This window comes from Herpailurus yagouaroundi, unplaced genomic scaffold (assembly GCF_014898765.1).
Source record: "Herpailurus yagouaroundi ecotype Mexico unplaced genomic scaffold, PumYag 100, whole genome shotgun sequence".
Classification (NCBI taxonomy): domain Eukaryota; kingdom Metazoa; phylum Chordata; class Mammalia; order Carnivora; family Felidae; genus Herpailurus; species Herpailurus yagouaroundi.
Genome location: NW_024412391.1, coordinates 84,846,885 through 84,864,268, shown reverse-complemented (window position 1 = coordinate 84,864,268; position 17,384 = coordinate 84,846,885). Strand labels below are relative to the sequence as shown.

Sequence of the window (17,384 nt, the reverse complement as noted above, 5' to 3'; positions counted from 1 at the left end):
TTTTGTATTTGCAGATCTAAAAATTTTAATGATCAATGATAATTGAATTGGTAATTATTTTAATAAAAAGTTAGCTTTTCTCGGCCTCAGTTTTTTCAAATATAAAATAGTGAAGCTAAATTAAACCCATTTAAATAGACTGTTTCCAGAGAAATACTATAAAATATGAGTGATGTGGTTGAGTCTCTTTACATCTGTACTGCTAAGGTTATTTGTAGTATCTAATGAACAATTTACAAATACATAATCAATAGATAATGTTAACATTTGATTAGAGATCTGCTGACTTGCCATTCAGAAAATTTTAAGTTAACTTAGTTCATATTCCATTTTTTGACAGTTAACTTGCTGAAGAATGATCTAAGTCTTTAAATAAGTTGGCCTCCTGTAGTTGTATAATTCATACCTATGATGTATGTAAGCTAAACTTTAGAATTTCACGGTAATAAAATTGGGGATTGTCTTTCATATAGATATTTAATCTCTTACCTAAAAGACAAATCTCCCAAATATAGGTATGCTTTTAAGTCCAGTTAACATTTCAGTGATATACTGAAAGCTGAGATCTGAAGTAGAATTGCATACTTTAAAGAACTTTTAAAAAATGTTTTATTGAAGTATAGTACACATGCAGTTATTGGTATAAAGTTCAGTGACTTTTTCACAAACTAAATGTGTCCGTGTAAGTGATGCCCAAGATGAAGAACAGAATTAACCAGCACTTTAGAAACCTGCCTTGTGCCCCTCTTCAGTCACAGTCTCCCCAAATTAGTTTAGATTAGATTAGTTTTGCTTGCTTTTGTACATTATATAAACCACTGTGATTGGTTTTTTTCACTCAGCATGTTGTTAATAGTCATTCACATTGTTAGGGGTAGTTGTAGAACAAGCTTTTTTGTTCCATGGTGTGAATGTATCACAATTTATTTACTTACATACCCCTGATGGATGTTTTCCAGTTTTGGTCTATTATGAATATTCATGCTAATAGAAATTTTGAGGGCTCTTTTATTTTGCATTACTGATCCCAAATCTGAGGACCTTTCAATACCAAGGGGTAGTGTGATATAGGAGTGTATATTCAGATCAATTATGAATGAAAAGCTGGATGGTCTGAAAAAAGTTCTTATCATGTATTATTTGGTATACATAATAAGTATCTCAGAAAGAATGAACTTGATAAATTAAGACATGTTCATACCTACACTTTCATGTGAACTTTCCCAATGAGATAAATAAAAAAGTAACCTTTTATTATTATTATTTTTTAACATGAAATTTATTGTCAAGTTAGACCTTTTATTATTAAAAAAAAAAAAGTGTAAACGTTTTAAAAAATAAGGAAAAAAGCACTAACAGTGGCAACAGTGTGAAGCCTGCTTAGGAATCTCTCTCACTCTTTCCTTGTTTCTCCCCCACTCTTTTTCTCTTTCTCTCTCTCTCTCTCAAAATAAGTAAATTTCAGTCGGTTAAGTGGCCGACTTTGGCTCAGGTCATGATTTCGTGGTCCGTGAGTTCGAGCCCCGCGTCGGGCTCTGTGCTGACAGCTCAGAGCCCGGGACCTGTTTCAGATTCTGTGTCTCCCTCTCTCTCTCACCCTCCCCCATTCATGCTCTGTCTCTCTCTGTCTCAAAAATAAACAAACGTTAAAAAAAAAACCTGCAAAAAAAAAGTAAATAAACTTAAAAAAAAAGGCATTCCTTGACATTAAAAAAAAAAAAAATGACATATTTCTGCTACCCAGAGATTACTGCTATAAGTGTATTGATGTCACTTTGTATTAATCAGAGGAAGCTGAGTTAAACTTAATAACAAACAATACCAAAACCTAAGTGGTTTAACACAACAGAAACTTACTTGTCCCTTGTGCAACGTTGCCTGGGGGTTTAGGTGACTCTCCAGGACAGTGAACATGCGGGTGGTGGCTACTTTGATCTTGTTCTCTGTCTCCATATGAGGCCTCCTCCGTGATGACTCTAGCAGGTAAGAGAGTATTTCAGCAGAAAGTGCCACAGGCTTCTTCTACTCAGAACTTACTTATCCTGCTTTAGAAGTACTGCCTTTGTGTGCCGGGAAGGAGGAGCAAACTGGATACTGGGGAGCGTTAGTAAGGCCTACCACAATATTTTTCTAGAAATTGTTCTGTGTATATTTAATATATCAAAATAAAGTCATTGTGTATGTACTGTTTTATAGCCTTTTTTTTAATTAAAATTTTTTTTTCTGTTCATAGTGTACACCTTTCTGTATCAGTAAATTTTCATCTCATCCTATACCCAGTTTGAAAAGGTTCTTTATATAACTGATAGTGTCCAAACGAGGGTCCAGTCTAGACCATACATGCCATTTGGTTATTTCCCCCAGGTCACTTATAGCGCTATTCTTCCTTCCCTCATTTTCAAAACTAATTGAAGAGACCAGGCTGGTTATCTTGTAGAATGGCTTGCTTTCTGGATTTGCCTGGCTTCCTGCTCATTGGTGTTATTTGACGTATATTCCTCCTTCCCTTTTATTTCCTGAACGCTGGAATTTAAATATAAAGAATTGATTGAGTTAAACAATTTTTTGTTAGAGAACATTGTATGTGATGTCATGTGCCTCATCTTGTATCATATCAGAACACAATTGGTTGAAAAACCATTAGTAATGCTAATGTTGACCCCCGAATCAGAGAGATGACAGTCTGATCTTCTCATTGGACATTTAGGCTGGAACCATGATCCCATCACCCATTAACCTGCTTGTTCCCAGAACTAGTCAATTCATTAGGGTTGCAGAATGATAAATGTCTAATTCTGTCACTCTTTCTGCATTGTAATTGACATTCTTTTGTAAAAGTAGAGCTTTCCTTTACCAGTTAAAGCTATTTGGTTACTCTCAAAGACCAATTTTACAGGATAAGCAAGAGAAATGCTTAATTTCTTTCTACTTAGTCACCAATTTTCAAAGTAAAGAGATGCTTTCAAAGCTGCCTCATTGGTGACATGAATGTTTTTTGGCATTTTTAAAAAGCTGTCCTTATGAACTAGTTTTTCATAAATTGTGTTACTATAAATTTTTTTCTCCCCCTCCATTTTTTTGAATGCTGAATTCATCTCTGCTTTGACTGGTAGGGGCCCTAAGCTCATTCATGTGACCTTTTTTAACTTTTTATAAAAACAGCACAGACAGAAAACTGTATGTAAGCATACAGCTCCATAAATTTTCAAAAATTGAGAACATCCATATAACCCTCACCCAATATAAGAAACAGAATAGTAGCAGCACTCCCAAAAGCCCCTCTGTGCCCCCTTCCAGTCACCGTCTCCAAAAGGATTGACGAGTTTTCCTGAGTTTGAGCACTATCGATTAGTTGTGCCTTTTTTCTGCATGTTGTACAAATTGGAATGATACGGCATGTGCTTTTTAGGTATTTTTCACTTGACATTATTTGTGAGAACCTTCTATGGTATGGTTGTGAAACACTCTCACTGTGCTGTGTTCTGTGGTATGAATATAGTGCAATGTATTTATCCATATTACTGATGATGGACATTTTTGGATAGTTTTCAGTCTGGGAATGTTTAGGAATAGTGCTTCTGGGACATATCTTTTGGAAAATATAGGTCTTTATTCTTAGGGAGTGTATACCCAAGAGGAGTTTCCTGGTCACGAAGTATGCCTCTTTTCATCTTTAGCAGGTACTGCCAAATGGTTTTGCAAAGTGTTTATAGCACTTTATACTTTTGCCAAAATTGTATCAGCTTTCTGGTTCTTTTAGCCATTTTGTTAGATGTTTAGCGATATTAAATTGTGGCTTTGGATTGTGTTTCTCCGATAACTATGAAGTTTAGCACCATTTCCACTGTTTATTGGCCATTTGTATACCTCCTTTGTGAAGTGCCTCTTCCAGCTCTTTCTCGTTTTCCATTGGGTTGACTAGCTTTTTCTTATGATTTGGAGAATTTCTTTATATATTATGGATAGAAGTTTTTATATGTATAGTATATATTAAATATAATATAACATAGCATGTAATGTATATAATAGTAATACAGCTACATATATCTTTTTTGTAAGTGTATTTTCCCACTCTGAGTTACCTTTTAACTCAGCTAGTTTCTCTGTCTTCCATTTATGGCCCTCTATCTGAACCAATCCCAGTTTTTCAGTCTTCTGTTTCAAACTTTCCCCAATGATCAAATGCCTCTAGAGAAGAAAAGCTATAGTTTGTCAGCTCACGTTTTAAAATTTTATTTATTTAAATTCAAGTTAGTTAACATACAACATAGTATTCAGGATAGAACCCAGTGATTCATCACTTACATATAACACCCAGTGTTCAACCCAACAAATGCCCTCCTTAAAGCCCATCACCCATTTAGCCCATCCCCCTACTCAGCTTCCCTCCAGCAACCCCCAGTTTGTTCTCTGCATTTAAGTCTCTTCTGGTTTGCCTCCTGCTCTGTTTTTATCTTATTTTTCCTTCCCTTCCCCTATGTTCATCTGTTGTGTTTCGTAAATTCCACATACGAGTGAAATCATATGATATTTGTCTTTTTCTGCCTGACCTATTTCACTTACCGTAATACATTGTAGTTTCATCGATGTTGTTGCAAATGGCAAGTTTTCATTCTTTTTTCCTCTCCAAAAATACAAGTAGTATTCCATTGTGTGTGTGTGTGTGTGTGTGTGTGTGTGTGTGTGTACACCACATCTTATTCATCCATTAGTCAGTGGACATTTGGCCACTTGCCATAATTTGGCTATTGTCAGTAGTGCTGCTATAAACATTGGGGTGCATGTGCCCCTTTGAATCATGATCCCTTCTCCAGATTCTTAGCCTCCCTTCCCTCATTGCTTCTGCAGCTTTTGACCAGATTTTTTTTTTTTTTTTTTGTATTTTATTAAACTTTTCTAGTTCTTGGAAAGAAACTGTCCTACCCTAACCAGAAATGGAAATTTACATTCCCATGCTCTACCATTGTTCAGGGTCTTCTAGTGGGGCCTTGAAGCCTGACATTAGCCAGGGCAGAAACACAGCCGAAAAGAAATTAGAACAATAGCAGTTCAGATTTGACGTATCATACAAAAGAAATAAAATGAGTGAAACATTGGGATTGCTTTTTTTTTTTTTTTAATTTACTGAAGGTTACGTAGCACTAGTGTAGCTGCTACTCAACTTTGCCCCAGTACCTGGGGTACTGACGAGGTGAGATCTTTCTCTGTACAGAACCTAGTGAATCTTTGCTAAACTCAATGTAGAACCCTACAATCTAGGCTCTTGGCCTCTGGTCAACAATATGAACATGTGGAATCTTGAAGTCCTAGTTTTGTTTAAATGGATTATTTACATATTATAATGAATTTAAATTTGAATTTATTGTAATGGGATAGAAGTTTCTGCCTTCTACCTTAGTTTGATTTATTAACTGACATTTATTTATATTTCACTATGACTTACCCTTATATCCCATGTACACAAGATGGTTTATGTTTTTCTTTTGATAACAAGTTTAATTTCCAGTAATCACTATGAAGCAGTTTCATCTTCTTTAGGATTTGGAGAAAATATTTTATGTAATTAGAATATTATTAACCTTTTGCGGTAACAATTAATACTGCATAAATTTGTGTTAAGCAAATTATATTTTTTTCTAATTATTAAGTATTGTACTTTTTAAAGAAAGCATTTGGCTCGAGGTTAATTTTTAACCTAGATATTAGAAAAAATATGTCTTGAATATTAATTGACATTAATAATATGTTAAAAAGTCATTTAAGATTACTGAGAAATTAATAAACACTGGCACTGTGATTATATGTGCTGATCTGTGTGTGTTGGTTAAAAATAAATCGTACATTTTCACTCTTCATTTGACAAAAGCAATAAAGTATCTTTTCTCTCAATACAGGAAAAAATTATTCCATATTTATTACGATTGAGACAAATTAAGGATGAAACTCTTCAGGCTGCAGTTAGAGAAATTTTGGCCTTAATTGGCTACGTGGATCCAGTGAAAGGAAGAGGAATCCGAATTCTTACAATTGATGGTGGAGGGACAAGGTGAGGCTAGAAAAATGATTTTTCTTTTAAGTTTAATTTTGAGAGAGAGGGAGAGAGAGAATCCCAGGCAGGCTCTGTGCTGACAGCGCGGAGCCCAACACGGGACTGGAACCCACGAACTGTGAGATCATGACCTGAGCTGAAATCAAGAGTCGGATGTTTAACTGACTGAGCTACCCAGGCACCACAGAAAAATGATGTTTTAAATCTGCTGATCCAGTTCAGCCTTAGGCATTTTTTTAACCGATTCTGTGTAATTATAGTAACTACTTCGTTATAAAACCAAATTTTTGAAATAAAACAGTAAATAGTTTTTCTTAACTTGTTACTTACCGTCTAAGAGAATATATACCTGGATTTTCTTTTAGTTTAATTTGATCCAGTATTTATTTCAGTTTGGTCTTTTCAGACCTTTTTGGTAATTTAGCGCAATTTACCAACCATGATTCTCTTAAAATCTTGGCAATGTTTTATAATGTCGGCTTTCCTTCATTATATTTATCTTACCCATGTTTACCAGTCAGCTAGTCACTTAATTAAGTGATGGTTAGAAAAGGAGTCTCTATCAGTAACTTCCTGACTCCCTACATCTTCACTTGTAGATGCCAGTTCTGGTGCTACAGGGGCCATCTAAGCATTCTCAGCTCAGGAGGTCATTTCACCATCAAACTCCATTCTTTCTGCTGGCAGTTCATCCATACTTCTTGTTCTTAGTTCCTTACTACTTGTTGGTTAGATTCTTTGATGTTAGCCTTTCGCCCCAAATTTTCTAGCTTGGGTGCTAGTTTCCTGCCATCTCTGCTCTTACCTCTTAAATTCAAAGTACATGCCCTGCGCGTTGTTCTTAGCTTACTTTGCCTCTCTGATTTTGTTCTCTGATAGTCCTGCCTTGCCAGTTACTGTTTTGTATGTCCAAGTACTACCCTGACCTTTTTGTTAAATTCTAAAGTCCTGTGTGCAAGCCAGATTCTTCTAATTTTGACACAATGTGAATGAAGGAGTGGATGATGAGAGAAGAGACTAATAATCTAGGCAGAGGACAATAAAATAACTTCAGATGATGGCAGTGGGAAGCAGGAGGAAGGAAAAATATGTAAGAAAACTTTGAAGAAAAAGGGGTTTGGATGTAGTTGAAAGAGGTCAAGGTCACTCCTAAGTGTAGACCCCATGGATGATTGGGACAGAATTGCAGGGAAATGGGAGGAGGTGGTTGCTATTGAGAAAGACAGTTCTGTTTTGCACATGTTGACTATAAGGCTTCACGCAGCAATATAGAAGTGCTAATTTGGCAAGTGAAGGTGGAATTGATTGAGGAGAGAAAAGTCTTAGAAGATCTTTTGGATGTTTCTTACAGAAGTGAAATTCAAGAAAGTGAACATTAGTCATATGATAAAGTGATAATGAGTTAGAGAGAATCATTCTAGTGCATAGAATTGGTTCCAAGTAATGAGAAGTAAGGAGAATGGCAGTTGAATGAGTAAGGAATTTCACCAAGGAGCAGGAAGAAGCCAGTCCTCTTTTGCCATTAAGTTCAGAGTATTTGGGAAGGATGGTATCATTTATTGAGTCAGCTAACATATTGAGTGCCTGCCATGCTCTACACGGTGATTTGGATCCTGGGGTCACTCAGTAAGCAAAATCCAAGTCTTCATGGTACTTGCATTCCAGGGGAGGAAAGAGAACAAATAGGGGGAAAAAAAAATGTACTTTTGAGTAGGAATGGGTGTTATGAAGAAAAACAAAACAAAGTGATAAAGAGTAGCAGTGCTATTTTGTACTGTCAACAGAAGCCAAATTATGGAAAGAGCCCAAATGTCCATCAGCTGATGAATGGACAAAGAAGATGTGCTATAGGGGTGCCTGGGTGGCTGAGTTGGTGGCGAGTCCAACTCTTGGTGTGCTCAGGTCATGATCCCAGGATTGTGGGTTTGAGCCCAATGCCAGGCTCCACACTGAACATGGAGTCTCCTTAGGATTCTCTTTCTCCCACTGCCCCTATCTGCTGCTCAATGCCCTTTGTCTCTAAAGAAAATTAAAAAAAAAAAAAAAAAGATATATGTGTGTGTGTGTGTGGGTATATGTGTGTATGTATATATATACATATATATATACATGTGTATATATATGTATATGTCAGTGATGTGGATGGAACTAGAATGTATTGTGCTAAGCGAATTAAGTCAGTCAAAGACAAATACCATGTGATTTCACTCGTGGAATTTAAGAAACAAAACAGATGAACATAGGGGAAGAAAAGGAAAAATGGGGAGGCAAACCAGAAGAGACTCTTAAGTACAAAGAACAAACAGGGTTGCTGGAGGGGAGGTGGGTGGGGGGCATTGAGGAGGACACTTGTTGGGATGAGCACTGGGTGTTGTATGTAAGTGATGAATCACTGGATTCTACTCCTGAAACCAATACTACACTGTATGTTAACTAACTTGAATTTAAATAAAATCTTGGAATGAAAAAAAAAAAAGAGTAACAGTACTATTTTAAAGAGTGATCATGACTATGACTTCTTTTTTTCCGGTTAAAAAAATTTATCGAGATATTAACTTATATTAGTTTCAGGTGTACAACACAATGATTTGCGGCACACAGGACAGCCCCCACCTCACAGTTGTCCGGCCCCAGGTGTCACTCGTGCTGCCGATGGGACACCTGGGTGTAGGGGAGCGTGAGAAAGCAGCCAGAATGGGAAGTTTATGTTGGAAGGAGGAAGGTGTGAGGGCTTGTGAGGAAAAGAACCCAGATCTTTTATTTCTTTCGTATATGAGAGCCCGGTAGGCTGTTAGGCTGATAGAATCAACCTGGCAGGTATACTTATTTTTAAATTTGTCCTGAAGTAGTTTATAAATAACAGCATTTTAAAATAGTTTTCTTCCTGAGTATACAAGTAAACCTGGGAGGAAAAAAAAAGTAAAGAAAAGCAAACAAAAATTGTAGCTCACAATTCTCAGATTATTTTTAATATTTTGATTTTTTCAAATCTTTTTTTCTTACACAAGTATATATATGTGCATGTTTATTTCTTTTTATATGATAGTGGTGGTCATATTGTTAAATATATTTATCCAGCATTATCTCTAATTCTTCATGTCCCCTCACTTTGATTTCATAATGTATCTCTTTAATAAGCCATCTTATCTTCTCTTACCTCTCTTTAAATCCACATTATTTCTTAAAATTAAAAAAAAAATCAGCATCTTTCATTTTCTATTTTATTTTTTTAAATGTTTTTTAAATTTTATTTATTTTTATTTTATTTATTTTTATTTCTTTAATTTACATCCAAGTTAGTTAGCATATAGTGCAACAGTTATTTCAGGAGTAGATTCCTTAATGCCCCTTACCCATTTAGCCCACCTCCCCTCCCACCACCCCTCCAGTAACCCTCTGTTTGTTTGGTTTTCTCTTTTAATCTTAGAATATTTTCTAGTGATTTCCTGTTAGTTTGACACTCTAAATTTTATTTGGTGGTCCCTGACTAACCACCACGATTCTCTGCCCCACATCTTGTATTGGGTTTAGACCATTTCACTGTGTCTGTGTATTTTCCTAGTGTTAAGATTTGTCCACGTGTTACACACATCCTGAATTGGCCTACACCTTCTAGCCTGTTTCATTTTTCACATTTATCATCACGCATTTTGCTGCCTTGGCAAAGATCAAGAGATGAGCAAAGTCAGCAGCATAAATTATCTTAAATGTAGGGCATTACCTTAAAGTTGTTGAAAGTTTAAAAAAAATAATGAATAAAAGAAAACTTAAAAGTATGACTAGCAAAGTAGAGACAACGAAAATATATGTAGAAGCATAGATAACCAACTTGTAGTGGAGGGAGAAGAAACCACCAGTATACGGCGTTCCAAAACTGGTGAATGGAGGTTTTAAGTATTTTCCACAGTTGGCATGTTAAAAAAGTATATTTTACATTGGCATATCTTTGTAGTCTTATTCAAAGAGATACTAGCGTAAATTTAAAAATGTGTTGCTATGACACAGGTTTTATACCGTTATTTAGTACTGGAGTTTTGAAAGTAATCTTAAAAACAGGCAGTTTTTACTGATGCTAATTTATGTTACTAATTTTCGTGTTTGCATCTAAGCTAGAAAAGCAACTTGTAGGCTTGTTTTATTCAATACTTAATTTCCTTGAAACAGGAATATTTATCTTCCTTTTTGTCTGTAGGGGTGTGGTTGCTCTTCAGACACTGCGAAAATTGGTTGAACTTACTCAGAAGCCAGTTCATCAGCTCTTTGATTACATTTGTGGTGTGAGCACAGGTAATTATTGGCATATGGAAGCCGTGCCTCCCAGCAGTATGCATTTAAAATTCTGGCTATTCTCTGAAGTGGTGGGTATTAGTTTTATGTTTTAATGATGGATAATCCTTTGATTGGCTTAATGAACTTTATAAAATGCTTATTGGGAGTAAGGTAACATTCAGAAGTGGTTTTTAATGTGCTTTCCTAATACGTTTTAAATAAGCCACAGTGACAAATACAAATTACGAATTATTGCTTTATGGTGTAGTCACCTCAAGGAAAGTGATAAAGTGGAAGGAAGGTAGGGACCAAAATTGTACTTGAACCAATGGAGTGTTAAAGATGGATACGATTTTATTTTTTGGGGAGACGTGTCCCTCTGTGAGGAAATTGCTTTTTATAACATTTTTTTGTCTGGTTGTTTAAAACCCGAATTTAAGTTGATAAACGTGAGAATGCGTGTTTTTTAAGCCTGCTTCTTAATATTGCTAGGTACATTTAAAGTTGTAGTTTCATATGTGTATAGAATAAGTTGGCAACTTAGGATATGATTGTTACTGAATAATTTCGTAGATTTCCTTGAGTCACCATCAGATAAATTTTTGTTTTTTCTGTTGGTTTTTCTGTTTCCTTCCATGAGCTCTGTCACCCATACATCCACCCGTGCCCACCCCATGTATACATTAAGCCCCTCGGGATACACATAGCTATTGTTTACCCCTGAGGTAACACTCAAGAACTGTTAGGATTGTGGATCCTTGCTGTGTATTTTACTGTTTGACCTGATAATTTCTCACTTCATGTTAGTTGATCTTCATAGGCTTTTATTTCTATTTCTTTTTTCTCATTCTCTTGAATTAAGATAGTACTAAAGACTACTAGTAACAAAATCAAATGACTTCTCCACATTACGTGTGTCCAGTATGCTGACACACATATATGAGCCCACATATTTGAGCTCACATATTTGAGCCCAATATGCTCAAAGGGCATGTTAATGAATGTTCAGTTTTGAAAACTTAATGAGCAGTTAAAGGAATGATTCAAACACATAAGGAATCAGTGATTCTTATGATGTTCCATGAAATGAACACTAATTCCCCAAGATATTAGGTTACAGAAAGTTGTTGGGTTATAGGAAGTTATTACAGGTTTCTTTACAGAGGACTTCAGGGATACTTTAGTATATTAAAAATGCATTGGGGACACCTGGGTGGCTCAGTCGGTTGAGTGTCCAACTCTTGGTTTTGGCTCAAGTCATGATCCCAGGGTTGTGGGATCGAGCTCCTCTGCAGGCTCTGCGTTGAGTGCAGTAAAAGTGCGTTGGGACTCTCAGAATAGGAAAATAATATTTATTTCCCAATTTGATCAACTGTGGAAACTTTTCCTAAAGAGACATTTCCTAGGGCTAATGTTCTTTGACACTTGTTTTGCAGCTTTACCCTGACCATTTCTGTTAAATTTTGTAGTAGGTCTTAGCGATTCACACATTTAAACAAGCAAACTTCCTGCTTTTGCACCACTGTTAGTAGGTGGATGCTCAATAAAGAGAATTTTAAATCACAGAGATTCATCATCCATGAAGCAGGGTATCTGTTTATGTGATATGTACATTTCTGTATTTGTCATGATCTGTCTTTTCCATTGTCTCTTCTGGCTTACGTTAACCTTAACTTCGAATACAGTGCTTATAGTTTTCCTTTCTTCTTTCCATTTTGTGTATTCTAACGTAGAAATTTTCTTTGCACTTAGAATTTTTATAAACTTAATAAATATATTTAATTTAAAGGTAATATCCTTACTGGTTCAGTAAAATTTAGTTTTAAAATAATCTCATGTTTATAGTAGCTGTACTTGAAAGGAACTTAATTTTTGGCAGGTTATTTCTTGTGTTAGAGATTTTCTGCAAATTGAAAAAAATAGTTTCTATTATATAGTGATGCCATACAATTTAATTTAAAACATAAGCTGTTTTATCTTTTACTAGAATAACACTGAATATAATAAAATATTTAAAACTCATTATGATAATGAGTTGCTGTTTTTATTCTGTTTATAATATCAAAATAAACTGTCATTCTGTATAGATCTTTACCCCCAACCCCCCAAAGCTTTCTCGCCTATTTTTCTCCTGAATTCAGGTTTAGGCCAGTTAGATACACTAGGTGGCAGTGTGTCCTGCCACGTGCAGCTAGGATATGAAATCGGCTATTTAAAAGGATATCCCAGAGACCTAATTACTTTTTTTTTAATTTTTTAATGTTTATTTTTGAGAGAGAGAGAAAGAGAGAGCTAGCGGGGGAGGGGAAGAGAGAGAGGGAGACAGAGAATCCAGAGCAGGCTCCGTGCTATCAGTGCAAAGCCCGATGTGGGGCTCGAACTCATGAACCGTGAAATCGTCACCTGAGCTGAAGTGGGATGCCCAACCGACTGAACAACCCAGGTGCCCCGAGACTTAATTTCTTTCATTATTTTAATTCCCTGGACCAACTTGAAGGAGTAATTATTTTAATGAATTGTTAAGTTTTAAGGAATCTATGAAGGTTAGAAAGAACATCATCGACCACAACTTAATTGTGTGTTATTTGATTTAATGCAAAACAACCATTTTTTATATTTTAAAATTGATCCTCCTCATCATTGGTTGACATTTAGTCCTTACTGAGGCCGGGTAAAGACCTTTACCTGTGTTAATCCTGATATAAAAACATGTATACATTTTTAATTTTTTAATTTATTTTTTACTTATCATCTTTAGTTATTATACATTTTTTAGTTACCTTTATTTTGTAGATGAAGAAATCAGGGCTCTGGCAGGTTAAGTAGTTTGTCCCAGGTGACACAGGGAATGTTGGAGCTAGAATTTTAACCAAATCTGTGAGTTGGGAAGTCTTATAAGTACTGTAACGTCAATGTCGGAAAAACCAAGCATTCTTTCTTCCAGGTGCTATATTAGCATTCATGTTGGGATTGTTTCATATGCCGTTGGATGAATGTGAAGAACTGTACCGAAAATTAGGATCCGATGTGTTTTCACAAAATGTCATTGTTGGAACAGTCAAAATGAGTTGGAGCCATGCATTTTATGACAGTCAAACCTGGGAAAATATTCTTAAGTAAGTTACAATTATTTTTTAATGTTTGATTATATAAATAACATGTGCACATAATTAAAAAAAAATATTAAATTATTGGTACCAGTTAATTAGAGATGACCACTGTTACTATTTTGGTGTGTAATTCCAGTCACCGTTTTTTTTTAGTTCATGTGTGAGATTCGCATGTAGAAGCTTCAATTCTTTCTAAGAATTGAGACCATCTTATAGATTGACATGTTTGCACCTTGTTTTTACTTAACATATTAGTCTTTCTCAAGTCATTAACAAATATTCTTCTAAAACATTAATAATTTTTAAACATTTTTTCCAGGGTACTACAAAGGCTTTATACTCACTTTTCCAAAAATACAAGCATAAAATTGAAACCTTTAAAATCACCCACAATACCATTCAGAGCTGTGGACCTTATATTTTCTTCTAGTCTTTTTTTCTAGACTGTATACATTCTCATACGTATTTTATATAGCAGAGATTATATTGTAGTTTCAATTTTATATCCTTTCCCTATTTCCAACTTTGTGAAAATATCTTGACAAATTTTTAAAGACTATGCTCCACAGTGTGATGGTACCATATTTTCTGAACCATTTACGTTTAGGATATTTATGTCTTAATTTATTGTGATTATGAACAGTGCTTCAGTATGCATATCTATATAATAAGACTATAAAATAGTCTGTAAGCCAGTTTCTCTGTTATGAAGTGTTTTTTCCTTTTGTTACTCGTTAGGGTATCTTCATATATTTGCTTATTGCTGTTTCAGTGAAGGTTCTTCAAAGCCTTCCTTATTTTTAATCACAGCATTAATGACCTTTCTAAGTGTGATTAGTTGCTTTTTTCTTTCCCTACTTTTTCACTTGGCTTGTGCTGCAAAGCATACCACTCCAAAACTTAATGACTTATTTTTAAAAAATTTTTTTAATGTTTAGTTTTGAGAGAGAGAGAAACAGAGTGCAAACAGTGGAGGGGCAGAGAGGGAGAGAGGGAGACACAGAATCCGAAGCAGGCTCCAGGCTCTGAGCTGTCAGCACAAAGCCTGACACAGAGCTCGAGCTAACAAGCCAAGAGATCATGACCTGAGCCAAAGTAGGATGTCTAACTGACTGAGCCACCCAGGTGCCCCAAAACATGGTGGTTTAAAACAACCTGATTCTGTGGTGTGGTGATTTCTTCTGTTCTTGCCTGACTGGACTCACACTCACACCACGGCTGAGATGGCTCCCGTGCTGATCTCTCTCTACGCGGTCACTCTCATTCTGGACTTCATCCCATTAGAGTGGTCTGAGTTTCAAAAGGGCAAGCCCCAGTGCATGAATACTTATCAAGCCTCACTTTAATGGCATGTTTGCTGATGTCCCCTTGACCACAGCCACTGAAACCTAAGGTCTCTGGGAAGGGACTGTATACGAGGATATGGACATCAAGAAGTACCATTCACTGGGGGGCCATTATTGTTACCTATCACATCTGCTCTCTGGCTTTTTTTTTTTTTTTTTGTCTTTTGTTTCTCTTATTTATTGAAAGCATATTTCTGCTTTTTTTTTTTCTGAGATCATTTTGTGTTATTTTTAGGGACACTTCAATTATACCATCAGTAGAATCTACGAATGGTGACTTTTTTTTTTTTGTATTTTCACATCCATCTGAAATAAGCAATTAGTGTTCCTGACTTTCTTTTTGAATTTATGTTCATAACTTCACTAAAGCATATTACCTCTGTTTATAAAATCAAGGTTCAAAAAAAAAAAACAAAAAAAAACAGAAAAACAAATGTGAACTTTGCTTAAACTGTAAAAGCAGCATGTTCCCAGGATCTCTGTCCCAATTTTACAGCAAGATTTCTATGAAAAGATTATTAGAAGAATACAATTGAATTGGTCTTCATGCAGATGAAACCTATAGATCAGGTTCGGAAAGACAAAGATCTTGTCCACTTTAGAAAGTATTTTACATCAATATTTATAAAAGATTATACAGGGTAGATCACCACCTAATTTGTGCATACTACCTACATGTGAAATTCACTAATACTGTATTTGAAAATCATGAATATTGTTTGAAAAAAAAGTGTCATCAGAAACATGTTTTTTCTTTTTGAGGCAAGTTGGCAGAGAACATACTCCTTATATTCAATAGAGGGGAAAATTACCTATTTTTAAGCCAGGGAAAAAATGTGCCCTGAAATAAAACTCCCTTATAATGGAATTGTGGGAATTGTTGCCCAAGGACAATATGTGTAATGTTGCGGTAATTCAGGTGCCAACTCAGATGATTTCCAAAGCATTTTTTAGGAGTGACTTTGGCTCTGTATTGCTAAAACAGGTTTAAAGTCTAAATGCTCTGCTCTGGTTTTCAGATCACTCTGTAACTACGCTATATACTTAGGCAGCTTTATCTCAGCACAGTTCCTCTAGATTGTCAGGAGGACCCTGAAGACAACAGGTTTATTCTGCCTCCGTGCCTTTACCCCTTCCACATCCTGGCATTGGATGTGTTTCCTTGCCATCCCCTGCTGCCCTTCTCAAGCCACCCCTCCTTGCAGCCTGGGCTGATTCCTTCCCATACTATAGATACCAGCAGTTGAAATCAGAGCTTAACAAATAACTATATATTGTTTTGTGTGCACTAATTGTACTATAAGGCACCTAGAGGTGCCTAATTCATTATATTTCTTATTTTTATATTTCTTGTTTGTCGCTCATAGTACTTTGACAAAGCCCTGAGCAAACAGTGTTTTCATATTGTATGTTCCTTGATGTTAGGAGATAAAATCATTTTGATATAATTTAATTTTCTCCTTTATAAAGGGATAGAATGGGATCCTCACTAATGATTGAAACAGCAAGAAACCCTACATGTCCTAAGGTAAGTTTAGAGTCTTAAAGATAATACCAATTTGGAATTCAAGGTCAGGTTGAAAGCACTTACTCTGGAGGCCCTTTCTCTATTAAGGGAAACATTTCTTAGGAACCTCTTTTAATAGATTATATTAATTTCTTACATCTTGGGCCATTCTGTGAAGATACAGGATGTGTTCATTAGACCTCTTCTAAACAAAAAATTTTTTTTAATGTTTACTTATTTTTGAGAGGGAGACAGAGTGTGAGCAGGGGAGGAACAGAGAGAGGGGGAGACGCAATATCCGAAGCAGGTTCCAGGCTCTGGGCTGTTAGCACAGGGCCCAACATGAGGCTCGAACCCCACAGACCATGAGATCATGACCTGACCCAAAGTCAGACGCTTAACCAACTGAGCCACCCAGGCGCCCCGATAGACATCTTCTATATCCAGTAAGAGTACAACAGAAGTTTAAGAACATGAAAAACTAGGACTAAAAATAAGGAATAATTATTTTATCATAAGGTTAATCAAATCTAGTGATTTAAGAAAGTCTGGCATTTCCTCCTCTAAGATTTTTAAAAGAAATTTTATATGCCTGTAGATATAGGTTAACATACGAATGGAACCTAAATTTTAAAAGTGTTAATGCCACTAGGATATGTCTCAGTGTGGCTGCTCTTTTTATTTGTTTTGTTTGAAACCCAGTGGTCTCAGTATTGCTTGAGTTCTGTGTTCTTTAATAATACTTGTTATTTGAAGAAGGAATAGGATTTATGTATTTCAGAATCCCTTGCAGCTTGTATTTATTCTTTGGATAATAATCTGTAACCATGAAAAATCAAATACAGCTCCCTTTATTTCTCTTGCTTATTTATTTTAAAAAAACAAATTTTTTTTTTTAACGTTTATTTATTTTTGACACAGAGAGACAGAGCATGAACGGGGGAGGGTCAGAGAGAGGGAGACACAGAATCGGAAACAGGCTCCAGGCTCTGAGCCGTCAGCACAGAGCCTGACGCGGGGCTTGAACTCACAGACCGCGAGATCGTGACCTAAGCCGAAGTCGGCCGCTTAACCGACTGCGCCACCCAGGCGCCCCTCTCTTG

The 17,384-nt window shown here is 35.9% G+C and overlaps 1 protein-coding gene across 1 annotated transcript in view; it reads left to right on the top strand.

Annotated features, from left to right (window-relative positions):
- PNPLA8 (patatin like domain 8, phospholipase A2) overlaps positions 1-17,384 on the top strand; it is a 47,756-nt gene that overhangs the window by 9,354 nt on the left and 21,018 nt on the right. The window contains exons 4-7 of the mRNA XM_040472983.1: positions 5,895-6,046; positions 10,242-10,336; positions 13,263-13,434; positions 16,245-16,302. Of these exons, the coding sequence (XP_040328917.1) occupies positions 5,895-6,046; positions 10,242-10,336; positions 13,263-13,434; positions 16,245-16,302 (477 nt within the window). The remainder of the gene's footprint in view (positions 1-5,894; positions 6,047-10,241; positions 10,337-13,262; positions 13,435-16,244; positions 16,303-17,384) is intronic.